The following is a 14,649-nucleotide window of genomic DNA, read 5'->3' as shown; positions in this document are numbered from 1 at the left end:
GAGTGTAAATGTCACAATGCAACCTGATCAGCAACAAACTAATTAGTTAGTTTAGCCTTAAACCTCTAAAAGCCTTTAACTTCCTCAGCACTAAAATCTAACACACATAGATCTGCACTTCAGTCAAACTCATTGGTTGAAGATATATCCCTAACAGTGTCATGAAGACATCTAACTTCAGATAGCTTTTTGATGTATTGCATGATTTTGCAATATCCCAAACTGAAAAACACATCACACACACAACACAGCCACAGATTAAATAACAATGCCATATTACAAAATCAGAAACAAAGTTAAGGTGCATTGATCAATACCAATGACTCAACCAGGGGTGGAACTTCAATGTAAACAACGTGGATTTGTTTACATTAATTTCACTCGTACAGAGTGTGTTGTTAGACCCCAGTGAGTGTTGAATAAATTCTATTACCTTAAAAGACATTGGGAAAGTCTTAGTTTTTAATGTTTACAAGGCTACAATGTTTACATCTCAATGCAGCAGCTTGGACAGGAAGGTCCCGCCTCTTCATTTGATTTACGTCCACATCTGTACGAAATGCTTTCTCTAACTTCACTTTTTTATTAATATGGTGTGTCCTTTTATCTGTGTGTCTTTCTTCTGCCAATATGTTCACTGAGTGAGCAGTGAGGAAAAACAACCTGGAACGGTGTGCGCCAAAGTCCTCCCTCTCCACACAATACTGTGTACTACATTACCTCCATGGCGTCCTTATACATCCTGCGCGTGCTTGAAAAACACGTGATTTTTTTGGCCAATATAGGCCAAAAAATTTAAAAAAATAAAATAACCCTAACCCTAGACAAATTATTACGAAACTAATATATATAATGCAATATCAACATGATCTCATAAAAAGTTGGGAAACGAGCACAAACTCTGAAACGCAGATTTCCGTGCTGTGGACACGACTTATGTGAAAATTGTGTTCCTCCACCACAAATTGGATTCTGTGGCATCAGCACAAATTGGCCACTGCATTTTCAGCTAAAGGTGGCCTAACGGTTAAGTTTAAGCAACTAAAACAACTTGGTTAACACTTAACACTTTGCATTGCGCACTGTTCAGCAGAATTACAGTATGCACTGTTTTGGCAATACATCGCCCCAAGAGCCCTACATAAGGAAAATAGGGTGCGTGCTCTCATACACCAGGCAGTACGGTAGAAGTTGCATCAACCAACTGGAGGCTGGAGGCTGGTGGCTGTACATCCACATACCAGGAAGTAGCTTGTGAATTAAATATTTTATTCAGCAATTCTCTTTGGTCCAACAACACTGTGCTACCAAAGCACTTTGGTTTAACAGGGGGTGTTTTTAAAGTCAATGTACATAGTTTCACTCACTCCAATCATCCCCCCCCCACCCCTTCCCTCCACCTGCACACCTAGAAGGCACTAGCGCACTTGTATTTTGCACACTTTGTACAATGTAGGTTCCTCTATACATTCTATGTTGCTTTGGCAATGGGGAATACTTCATTTGTTTAGTGTTAAGTCATTAAAAAAACTCTCTGCAGGTGTGCAGCATTTGTTGCAATTAAATCATAAAACCTCTGATTACTGCTGTTGCAAACATAATTACACTACAGAGACACACCAGCCAAGTCATGTGATTATGCTCATTTCATCCCGGTAGGAGGTCTATATATGGAAACATTTACAATTCAGTTTCAAAGCTATGAAAACAACTATCCTTTCATAACAACATAGTGAAAATTGCAATTTCCCATTAATCTATCTTTTGGCCTCAACGTAATTGTTTTCATGATGAAAACATTGTAAAGAGAGGTGTAAGCCCTGTGGGTGGGTGATCAGTGCGGAGGCTGTAGTTACACTAAAACCTGACTACTGATGGGTCTGCTGGCTGTATTTCAGTGTGGTTTGGATGACATCGACCCGCTGATTATAAAGCAGAGGAGGATCAATAAGAGGCAGGGGTACATAGATTGGGTGGCAAATCTCTCAACAGACCTGCTAAACACCCTCTCTCCTTCACTCCAACTCTCCCTCTCTGCTTTCCTCTTAAATGACAAGATGAGAAGACCCATAATTGACTGTGATCTGTTCCCCCATTAGAATAAAAGGCAGATCAATTGCACCATTTCTTTCATTACAATCGCTCATTCCCCCTCTCTATTTTAAGGGTGATGTGACTGATGGGTGTAGTGAGCAAAGAAAATAAATTAGGTATCTTTTTTGAAGCAAAAACAAAGCCAGTGGAGTGCAAAAGGGTGTTCGGTTTCCACACAGTGAATCATAGAAATAAAGGAGGGAGGCGCACACACACCCTTGCTTTTGTGTCTTATTTAATGGTGCAATAGTGGTTCCCGCTTGAGCTACAAATACATGGAAAAGGGAAAAAGAAAATAGCCAGCTCAATAAAAAGGGGGTGGGGGTGAGGGGAGCACTCAGAACAGCACTATTTATTGAATACACGATAAAGGGAGTTAAAAGGGAGGGAGGAGAGGGCACAGAGAAGCAGGGATGGAAAGCGACTATATGCAAACATATGAAAGGCATTTCTTTTAAACGATAAATACAGTCGCTCACCTATCTGAGAAACTCTTTCTTTGAATGTATAAATAGCGAAACAAAAACCTGCGTGTAAAAGGCAAGTACAGAATACACAACAACTTGTTTTGGGGTTGTGTCTGGATTCAGTGGTGGGCCTCTAAGAAAACACATCATGAATCTGTAAAACATGCCACTGTCTTGGTATGATTTTGTGAACCCTGTTGCTGAGGGAGAGCAGGTCAGTCTGTATTCCAAGTGATCTGTGTGCTTCGGTGGTCTGGTTCAAGGAGGATCTCCTGATGAGCTTGCTAAATGGCACATTGGCAGTAGTCATGCTCCCTGAAGCAGTCCTTCATCTCCAGATGCCTTTATATAAAGTCGCCCTTATCAGAGTGAATACGCCTGGGCAGATTAAACTGGAGTGGGAAATTTGAAGGTTTTGCTTCTGACTCAGGTAGGATAAGGGTAATAACTGGAGGACAGAGGAAAGGTGTCACTTTTTTCAACACCTTTATGAGTCATTTGTACTGTCAGTGAAGCACATCTGATGACCTCACATTGTCACAGTGATGAGTTGACCTTTTCACCAGTCATACAGAGGTAGAAGAGCTGAAGAGGGGGTGGTTAGGTGACTCTGATTTAACTTTTTTTTTATTTCTTAGCATGCATATCTTAGCACAAAGGGGAAGAGGCACAAGAACCACTCTATCTCAGTGTCATGATTTTGTCAGGAATCAGTGATTTGCCTCTATGAAAACACATAATTTAACTGTAAAACATGCCTTTGCCTCAGTATGATTTTGTAAATCCTGTTGCCCCGGGAGAATATGTCAAACTACATACCAAGTGATCTGTGTACATCTGTTGTCTGGGTTCAAGGAGGATTTCTTGATGAGCTCTCTTGCTAAATGGCACAGAAGAAGTTGTTTCCTGAAGCAATCCTTCATCTCCAAAGTGCTTTTCATAGAGTTATCAGAGTAAATGCCCCTAATCATTTACTGCCCAGGATTGGTAGGGCCTAATGCAGTTTATGCACCATTGTGTGTAACAGTATAGTACTTCAATAGAGATGAGCGGTGATCCAGCTACGGCAGTAAAATTATACCTGAGAGCTATAAGAGGCCATGCTGTATCTCTATCTGTCAAAACCAGGAAAGTCAGAAACAGTGGTAGTTTCCAAGCCAAGTTATAAAAGGGATGTAGATTAAATTCAGCATCAACATTAATGAAAAGATCTTGATGCTGTGTAAAGTTTCTCATACATAACATCAGGACAATGTATTAGGAATATGAAAATGACCTCTGATAGACAAACCAAACTCTGTTAAAATCCTTTTGGAAATTCCTTGGTGGCTGAAAATAGTGAGAGCAGGTCACTTCAGAAATGAATTGTATTCATAGAAATGTGATTTCTCAATGAGCTCTTGCCGGGGTATCTGTGGCGGGGGTTAAAACCATACTCTTTACATTCAGATTGTCAACAGAGCATAAAATGATCCCTGTTCCCCTGTATGGTATGTCACTGTGCCATTTGCTCTGCATATGGCTCATACAGATTCATGCATATTTCATAAGGCTTAAAACAGGAATTGCATCCTGTCTGTTTTATTAGCATTTTAATCCCTCTGCAGATTTGCCGTCTATGCTTCAGTGTGAGGAGCGGCTAGTTTCCATATAGAGACTTAACACACTTCATCTCCTGCGTTTAAAACATATCACCTTGACATTTTGGAGAGGTCATATCAATAATACATGGAAAAAAGCATAGGTATCTTTATGCATAGGCTTTGTCTCTGGCCTCTCATCAATCGTCTCTTAAAGTAAACAAAAACGCTTAAAAAATAATAATCACATCTAATTCTGTGCTGTAGTTCCGATGCATATCTGCATGACAGCGTATGTTGTATCATTAATCTAATTTGTTCTGTTTTCCTGAATTGTCATTGCCAAACAAATTATCTGGAATGAGCACCACTCACCTTGTAACACAGTGTTTAGATGTTTCCTCCGAAGTAATGGCTTACTTCAAAGGGGGCTCTGTTGTCAAGTTTGTAAAGCACTCTTTTTTCAATATCCACGCAGAAGATGAAAGCTGCTGTATGAATTCAAATTTAATTTGTTCAGTCATCCATTAAAACGGTTTGTCTGTCTCCCCTGCCACCCTTCCACCCCCCCTCTCTTTCTCTCTCTCTACACCCCCCCCAACCCTTCCTCCTCTCTCTCTCTCTCTCTAGAAAGCTGTGTGGCAAATTGGAACTCCAGCGTTGAATGACAATGAGTAAAAGGGGAAAAATACATATTGAGGGCACAGTGAACTTAAGCAATTAAATTAAAAAGTTATTAACTTTGGAATGAGGGACACTGCTCTCTTTGCCGTCACTGCCTCCAGCCAGAGGCTTCAAAGTTCAAGGAAACACACAGAAAGGGAATTGAGGAGAAAGGAAGGAGACAGACAGACATATGGAGAGAAAGAGGTAGAGACAGACAGACAGACAGAGAGACAAAATAAATCTGCAGAGGTGATAGTGAAGGTCAGGGCCTTAGCAGAGGTATCTTAACAACATTTTTTGTTCTCACTTTTGATATTGGGAAATAGGATGAAGATGATGATTCTACTCTCCTGAAATTTTAACTTGTGTCTGTGTACATAGCCTATACATGTGTGCATGTATCGGCTATGCATCTATGTGCATGCACACCTGCTCATTAGATCATCACACCGTTATTGTCTTTAGCAAAGGACTGGCTCATTGCCATTCTCAATGCCTAAGCCTATCCCTAAGTCAGCATCGTAGTAGCATTGTGAGCCCAAATTCCAAGGGAGTGAGAATCAAAGTTAATTAAGCTTTTGCTGTGGTTTGCACAAATAACAAGTAATGGGCTGACTACTAATTAACCTTAAAAAACTGCTTCCTTTCAGTGCAGTAAGTGATATTTAGAACTACTTCTGCCTTGCCGTACATAATTAGCACTGTTCTACCATGCATAACTAATAGCTCCACCATATGATAATGGTCGCCTATGATGTATGGGGGAGAGTATTTGCTTTTACAGTGTATAAGTATTATGAAACGCTAACAATGCATTTAAAACATTTTAGCATGTGTCTGTGTTAAAGTAATATTCCACTTAGTTTTAACATGGGGGTTATTCAGCACTTCACCACCATAAAAAACAGAATATAAACTACTCACCAAGATCGGATGCAGCTGGAAGACTGTTGATTTTTACTTCCCATTCATTTGAATGAGGCCACGAAAAAATTGCCTGAAAACATTTAACACGTTTGTGTACAGATTCAACAACAGATCCTGCTTTTAAGACAATAAAGCAGTACTGGGTCCTTCGTCATTTAGCATTTCTATTCTTGGTTTACAATAAAACTAGTATTTAAAAATAAAATTAGATCTGGTCTTCCAAACAGGAAGTATCTCTCCTAAATGGTATCCCTCCGCTATGTTCTCAGAAGTTGGACCAATGAGATAGTTTCTTATTAGTGCATGCACCATTGGGTATTGATCCCATTGGTTCAAAATCATCTCTACAGCAATCCCAAATGCTGGTGAGAAGAAAAATAGTCCTATCAATAATAATGCTATTTGGCGAAATTATGTTCTAAAACATTGGTTGTGGGATCTGTTGTTGAATTTGTTAACAAACATGTTAAATGTACGTTTTCAGGCTATTTTCGTGGCTTCATTCAAATGAATGGGAAGTTAAAAAAAAAAAAGAATGCTACAAACTCGTCCAGCTGCATCCGATCTTGGTGATATGTCTTGTATATATTCTGGTTTTCACGGCGGTCAAGTGCCAAACAACCCCCATGTTAAAACTAAGTGGAACATTGCTTTAAAGCATGAGAGCTAGTTGTTGGAAACAATAGCAAAGCAATCCCAATGTTCAAAATGGTTCCTTGTTAATAAAGGCATAAATCTCAAGCCTTTTTATATTAATGATCCCCAGGCTATACTAATAATTTATTTTTAATTGGAAATAAAATGTCATTTTAATTTCCATTCTGTTATATTTATGAACATTGGAACATACACAGATTTCCGCATATTAAATATGCCGTAACTCTACACTGACAGGCAGATCTAAGCATAAAAAAATGAGTGGGGTGCATACTAATCCCCCATTCATAGATTCACATCCAAGCCATGTATTTTTAGATCATCAGTAAGCAAAATCTAAACAACTATTTTGTATTTTGTTAGCCACTCATAATGTTAGCCATTGTGATTTTTACATATTTGGCTTTCTTCTTTGTCTCTAATTTATGTATTCATACTATTTATAGGTGACTGGATCACTCACGTTTATCTATAGTTAAAAAGAAATGAACCTAGAATCCAGTCTGCTTTGTCATCAAGCAACACTTTGTGGACTGCTCCTTTACCCTGTATAGGGGTTGACATTGTGAACATTGAGATAGTATTTATGGTGATTTTCTGGCCCAGAACCCAGACCACAATGCTCTCACTCTCCACTGCACTATTTTAATGTCAGACTGCTACCTCTTTATAGCTGCGTCTCCTTTACGTAATGCTTTTGTGGATGGAAACTGTATTTCTATCACTTTTCATACACTTAGCATGTATTTGCATTTTAAGACATCGAGCTCGTGAAATTTCAGGAGACCGGGCTCCAAGATAACACAAGACTGAAAGACAGAGAGAGTAAGAGTAAGAGAGAGTAAAGCAGGCATAAGAAATTATGTAGAGCAAGTTTTGAAAGGTAGAGAAAGACGGGGGGATGTGGAGAGAAATTGTGTTTTTTCTTTTGTTTTCATAAGTAACGCCTGGCCCAGAATGAGAATAATCATCAGTTTCCTCTGTGTATTCTCTTGCTCGCTCTGTTCTGACTACTCGTCTTGAGTGAGAAGTGGAACCACTGGCATAACTTCCTTGGTCTCCTTCCTCCCCATTTTCTCAACCTTTCTGCCCCTCATTTTATCTTAATTTGTTACCTTGCAGCTAAGTTTCCCATCTCAAACTCCCCAGCCCCTAGCCTACTCCCTCATTTGTTGCCCTTTTTTGAATGAAAATCCTGCCATGTCCAGGTAGTCTAGGACCATATGAAGAATGAGCATCTGCTTTCCCTGGCAGCTGGCGTGCGTCAGGGTCATTCGGCATCGGCCAAACCCCATTAGCCAGAGCGCAGCTATGTCAAGCAGGGGCAAAGTCGATAAGCAAGGGCCCGAACAGTAGCGTGCCAACCACACTCGGCTCTGCAACGCTGGAGTTACTGTTACTACAAATAGGCAGCTCCATAACCGGCGATGGACTGCTAAGGTGCAAAGCTGTCCGGAAACCCTGAGGAGCACTCCAGTTAGGGAGGGGAGCGGGGAGATAAGTCTGATAGAGGGAGAGAAAGGAAAAAAAGAGGTAAAGTATAAAGGTAAAAAAGGGCATTTAAGGAGAGTGCACTAGAGATGGGACGAGTTACTGTAGCAAAAAGCTGAATTTTGGTGGAAAAGGAGCCTACAGGAGCCTTATTAACACTGGAAAATCCTCTTTTCTCTGTACTTCTTAGAAAGAGCATGTTAATTAGCCATTTCTATACATTCTATGATATTCCCTGTGCCACTGATCACACATTGCTGACTGCACATAAATCCCCTCTAAAAAGTGTTTATGTGTGTCTGACCAAGCTGACCCACAGACGGCACTGAGGTCCGGCATTCCTGCTCACCCTAACCCTGGAAGGGGTTAAACCAATCAGGAACACATGTGTAGCGTATTCACACCAGATGTTCCAATAAGGGGCCGCGACCTCTTGACGCCCCACCAGTCCGTGTCTTGGAGCTGCGAGCGCGGAGCACACAGGTGGCCCATCCCAAGACCCTCTCCTTTGCAACAGGAAGATGATGGTCTGGCTGAAAGAATAAGAAGCCCCTAAGAAGCAGCCCTTTAAAAGATTAATTGGTTATAAAGTTTTACTGCAGTGCTAGGGCTTTTTTTAAGCTGTGATAGATCACACAAACTAGGTTCCTGTGGAGAGAGACTCGGAGAGTTCAGTGTCATTCTATGTTACATTTCACACTGCTAACAAATTGAGGCACTTTCTATTCACTTGCTGAACATAGAAGAATGTTTAACTGTATTGTTTTGTATGGTAACGCTGTATGAAGCTAAGGAATGTGAAATGTTATTGCATTTGTCTCTCACTGCCTAGCTACTGTACACTGTACTGTAAGAGCAATCGGATTCAGGCAAGGTACTGTAGCTGAAGGTGTTTTCTGACTCCCATGGGCTTCAGCACGGCACAGACACACTGTAGCGTAGGAGACACACATAGTGTATGAACCCATCGCACATGTTTTTAGTCTGAGGCCCATCCGTTCCAATCTCCCATTCCCCCATTCCCACACTTCAAACATGCCTCAGGGGAGAAGCTTCAAAAGTACAACATTACAGCAGGCTTTTTCAGGACTGCCACTGAGTCCCAAACCAGCCAAGAAACAGACAGAAAGTTTCTCTCCAGCTATTTGTTTTAAAGTTGCCTCTGTTCAGGGGGGGAAGAGATTCCTCATGTCATTTGTTCTCCCCTTACCTGACCCCATTTTTATCTTCCACCCCTCCGTTGCTCTTCCGTTTACTTTTCTTCTGTTTGTGTTCTCCCTCTTCACTCTCCCTCCCCCAGCCTCGCTTCGTTCTGTCTACCTGTTCCTTTGCAGCGCGCTCAAACACAGTAGCTTAAATCATATCAGGGATGGGAGCTTTGCGTGTTGCCAAGTGCCATCCATTATACTGAAGTAGTGCCGCAGTGTTGTCTCTTTTCTCATGTTTTTTTTCACAATTCTGCTTTTGCCTCCATTAATCCCCTTCTTTCTTCACCTCTCTCTCCGACATTAACTCAATTTCCTACACCATACTCATTATCTCCCCATTACATCCGCTCTGCCGTAACACCAGCCACCCCTGTCTCCTTCCCTTGATCCGCCAACCCTCCATTCCAACTTTCTCTCTTTTTTGCTCTCTCAACTTCTGCTATCTTACATCATCCTCCCTCTCCCTGCCTGTCTTAACTAATATCACATTTTCTTCCATCTTTCTATTCTTCTCCTTCTTACATACTTTGTCTGTCCTGCTTCGTTGTCCCTCCGAGAGTGATAGCAGCCAACAGACTGCACCCTCCCATTCCCCTTCGTTCCACTTTTCAAAGTGGGTGACATCCAAAGGCATTTTCTAACATCTACCTCACCCTCTTGGTCCTAACTTCTTTCCCACCTCCTCCCCACCTTTCTTTTTTTCCAGGAATGGGTGACAGCCACAGACCTGCTCATCTCTTTGGACAGGCTCAACACCTTTGGAGATGAGTTCTTCAAGGACGCCAAAGTGTTGCGCTCCTACTTCTACGCCATCTCTGATTTCTCTGTCGGTGGCAGGTAAGAGACACCTGAAAAATTGCCCTCCAGGACCGTGTCACCCTGCATACCCATCATTCCCTCACACATGTTGAGAGGGACCTCAGAGTTTAACCTTGTGCTTCCTCCAAGGAAACTGTGGCTGAACAAAAAAACCTAATGTGAGCAAAAAACCGTGGCAGTTTATTTCCTTTGTGTTATAATGTTATTTTACTCTACTCGTAAAGACAGACACGTCTACACTCATAGACACAAACAGACGCACGCACACTTCCTTTCCTGTTTACATAACAGACAAGCAAACTTACCACTGGCTTTATCCCGGACAGCAGATTGTAAGACTAATAGAACATCTTGTTGTCTGCCAAGTTGCCATCAGACGGGAATAGACCAAGATAATCCTCCATCCTCCTTCCAGTTCTCTGGGTTTATTACTCACAGTAATGAGAGAGGACATGGCGCCAAGGACCAGGGTGTACCTTGGCACTGCAGAAAGAAGTGGACGATTAAGTAGTTGAGATGAAGCCTTCACAAAGAATATAAACTTGATCTGACACCTGTCAGAAGCACTTAGGATCATGGCAGCAGCATGACAAATGACCCACCAATGTCACAACACCTGGGGGAGAGAGAGCCACATGACAGCATGTTAGCCTTGTACCAATGGCTTCTGTATGACTACATTCACCTTTACAGCTCACTACTTGTAAGTTGGCCAGTCCTACACTAAACCAGTTGTCCTGAAAGACTCCCAAAATATTCCCACAAAGTAGCCTTGTCATCACAACCTGTAGTGGCTTAGATGGTCTGCTACAAAATGAGTGTGCTAAAATTGCAGTGGGTGGTTTTCATTCTGACATAGCATAAACAATCTCAGCTATTTTGCTCATGATTTCTTGAATAGCACATTCACAGCCTGTACAGTTCAAGTCATCTCTCTCATAACATATTTAGTTTGGAGCTCAGGTCTACTTTGCAGTCTGCTCTAGCAGAGAGATCTGATATATGGGTTGGAGGCACTTTGGAGTTACTAGGTTGTTGTCGCCTCAGCGACAACAGAAATAACTGGGTCTGAGCCTCAGGCAAGCATACGTCTGGATCCGGGACAGCTGGCTAATTTTGACAGAGCCTGCCTCTCAGTGACAAGTCCCTGTCCCCCATCACAGCCACTCAACAGAACCCAGCAACAGCGCCAGTAAATAGTACAGAGAACCAGGAGAAGCAGCCACCTCCGCTTTCTGTGTGCTTCAGAGGAGATAGGCTTTCCAAATGCAGAGGGAAGGGAAGTAATTAGCAGATATTAACTATCTGGTTGTACTTGATTGATAGATTACACTTTTAGTCTATGGATATTACCTTTCTCAGGTTTTTGGGAAAATTGTATACCATACATCAATATAAACATGGTGTGCATGCACTTAATTTTATACAAGCAAACACACAATAAATCAGACACGCACATGAGCACACATTAAGCACGTGCATACATTAAACGCACACATGCACACACTAACACTCCCAGAAACGTATACTGTTTGCTGTTACTTACGCTCTGGGACAGCTTGAGCATACTAGTATTGAGTGCACAGTGGAGTTAACTTGTGCAGTCACTGAAGGGGATGAAACTCCACCTCATCTCAGCCTATGTTTATGCCAGTGAAAGGTAATGGAAAGTGACAACTTCTCACGGTGAAAATACCTTCTCACTTCCCCCTCTCCCCTGCCTTCCCTTACCCTCTATTCATTTCCCTGTGTGTGTGTGCATATGCATGTCTACGCTTGTTTATGTGTCAGTAAGGAGAAAGAGAGAGTATAGGTAAATTTGTGCTCACATCCTTCACACACACACTCATCCATCTGTGTTTCCCTCAGATGTAAGTGTAATGGCCACGGCAGTGAGTGCGTTGAAGGGGAGCAAGGGGGCCTGGTCTGCGCCTGCCAACATCACACAGTGGGGGTGGACTGCCAGAAATGTCACCCCTTTTACCAGGACAGACCCTGGGCCAGGGCCACTGGGGACTCCGCCAACGAGTGTTTGAGTGAGTACTACAACTGGGTGCACAAATCCATAGTACAATTTTTCCCGAAGTGACAAGCTCGAACTATCAAAGGTCCCAGAATGTTATGTCCACCTATGCTGTACACTTCAGGTTTTCAGGTTTTGCTACTGTACAAGGGCTAAAGCAAGTACCTACTCCATCAGTATGGGAAAAATGTATGGCTGTCAAGATTTGTGTTGAGAGAAATTGAACATCATCAATTTTCATTATGCTTTCCATAGCAATTAAAAATGTCGATCTCCACTTCACACAGCATTTACTGACTATTTGGCTGGCACCACATCAAAGTTATAACTTTTTGACTAACTACAAAAAGCAGTGAAATGAGTTTTGAGGCTTCATTACAGAATGATTGAACAATTCCTGCATGGTAAAGTCAACACATCACAAGTAGTGGTAATAACATCTTCTTGGAAGATGTGCATATATTCACATAAGCGTCCATGTTTTTGTAGATATTTTGTCTGTGTGTGTGTGTGTGTGTGTGTACGCACGAGTGCATGCATGCACACTTCAATAGTTCTGTATGTATGAATTACCATGAATATTATCAGGTTTGGCTTATCGCACTGTGCACTTTTATTGAATGCTGTTGAGGATGAATTGTAATTGGCTGAGGGATAAAAACCATAAAGGAGAGTGGTTCATTAATTGTTTTTATGCAGGATTCTATTAAGCAACAAGCTTGTTTTAATTACTCTTACTCTTGGATCCAAGCAGATGGTGTCTTAAATAGACTACCGCACCCAACCTAATCAATGCAGTATATTAATAAATAAACACACAGACCATATAAAAATAGACACAGGATGTGGAAGAGTAAAAATGAATGCGCAATGTAATTTCACATCTCTATCTGGCACAAAAGTCATTTCACATTTCTTCAGTTCTTCTCAGTTCTTTCTCAACCTTTTACATTTGTGAGTCAGGTGTTGGAACAGTCACCATAATGACTGTTTGACACCCACCTTAAAAAAAAAAAACACCTTGGAAAGACGTGAGAACAAAGATGAGAAACCGATAGACATTAGCACAAGTTAGTAGGTATTTCAAGACATTTGCCTACAAAATGATTACATTTTTAGGGTGGAATCATATATATTTTTGAAATGACAAAGATAAAATTATACTCAAAATGCATATTGCATTTCAAAATAAATGCTTTGTTGTTGTTTTTAGCTTTTATAGAAATGAGCGTTATTTCATTGTATTGCTTACATTATAAACCAAAAAATGCACAGAAAGTGAACATAACCTAATAAAGTCATCTGGATATTGTCACTGTGTCCACAATGTCACTGTCAATGGGTAAGACTATTTTGATGACATCATCAGGATTGTCTCACCTCTCTACTTCCTAGTTATGGGAGAGATTTGTTCATGCTCACAAATATTGGCTGAACTGTGCAAGATCATAATAACAACAACACAGGGTGGATTTTCCCTCCAAGCATTCTTGTTTTCTGTCTTACTGAGCAAATGGGTCCCTTCCAAATTTAAATTAAAGGAGGATAAGTGCACTTGTGCCACAGGTATGACTGATTAACATCTTCTCACATTGTGGATATAACATTTTCTTAACATACACTTATCTGTACAAACACAGAAGAGCTTAACGGATCCATTTTTTAGCAAATGAGTCCATCAGTAGCTATGTGTCCTTGAGCAAGACCCTGAACATAAATCTGTTCACTAATTGTAAATTGCTTTGGATAAAAGCATCAGCAAAATGCCTAAAAATTACAGCATTAAACAATCCAAGTTGGATTAAGAAGCTCTGCTGGTGACTGTTGATGTGGAAAATTTGTACAGGAATAATACACATTCAGGGGGTTGACAGAAATATGTTACTATTTTGCCAGATAAATTATCTAGTCTTCCCAGAGGTTTTGGTAGCAATGACAGGTATGGTACTTACAAGTTTACCATCATAGAGAACAGTCTCCACATATCACTTTACAAAATAACAAATGACAGTAGCAATATCTCACATGCAAAGAGCTTTCATCATGAATAACTAGCAAAGGGCATTCTTTGCTATTCCAAAAACAAAAATGGAAAATCTGCTTTAGTGAAAGGTAACTTGATATTGAATCTCAGACAGATAGTTTCTTGATACACAATGTCCAAATTCATGGTTGGATGATGCTCTCCTTAAAGTGAAATACAAACAGGTATGTTCCTTCCAGAGAAAAGACTTGACTTGGCTTACAGGGTAGGGGAGGACAGCTGCAAAAAAACCTTGAAAAACCTTGAAAACCTCGTAAAACCTTTAATTCCTCCAATGAGAGACAAGCTAGAGTGATGACAAGCACGCTGTCTTCCTGCTTTCAAAAAATAAGCCATATCTCAAATTCCCTGAGAAAATTATAACTAATCTACCAGATGTATTCCTTGGATACTAGTTCTAATGTCTATAGGAATCCAAAGTATTGTTAGAGTATTGTTAGAATCTCTGTTTTGACAGGTGAATATAGACATCTATGTCACACTGGCAAATGTCAAACTACTTCATGTGAGGTAGCATTGCTGCAGATAGAGGAGCAAAGTGTTACAACCATCCCTGATCCAGGTATTCAGTGACATTGATTTATATTTTTAAACACAGATATGTAAATCACTTTATTTGTATGGAAATACCTAGGCTCATGAAATGTCCATTATTCCCTTGAACAGCTTGAAC

General features: G+C 40.8%; 1 protein-coding gene across 1 annotated transcript in view; it reads left to right on the top strand.

Moving 5' to 3' along the window:
- Positions 1-14,649, top strand: part of lamc3 (laminin, gamma 3) — a 93,298-nt gene that overhangs the window by 17,593 nt on the left and 61,056 nt on the right. The window contains exons 3-4 of the mRNA XM_078286729.1: positions 9,797-9,927; positions 11,779-11,945. Coding sequence (XP_078142855.1) covers positions 9,797-9,927; positions 11,779-11,945 — 298 coding nt within the window. The remainder of the gene's footprint in view (positions 1-9,796; positions 9,928-11,778; positions 11,946-14,649) is intronic.

This window comes from Centroberyx gerrardi, chromosome 2 (assembly GCF_048128805.1).
Source record: "Centroberyx gerrardi isolate f3 chromosome 2, fCenGer3.hap1.cur.20231027, whole genome shotgun sequence".
Taxonomy (NCBI): Eukaryota; Metazoa; Chordata; class Actinopteri; order Beryciformes; family Berycidae; genus Centroberyx; species Centroberyx gerrardi.
Note: the sequence above shows the minus strand (reverse complement) of the source record. Positions and strands in the feature narration are given on the sequence as shown.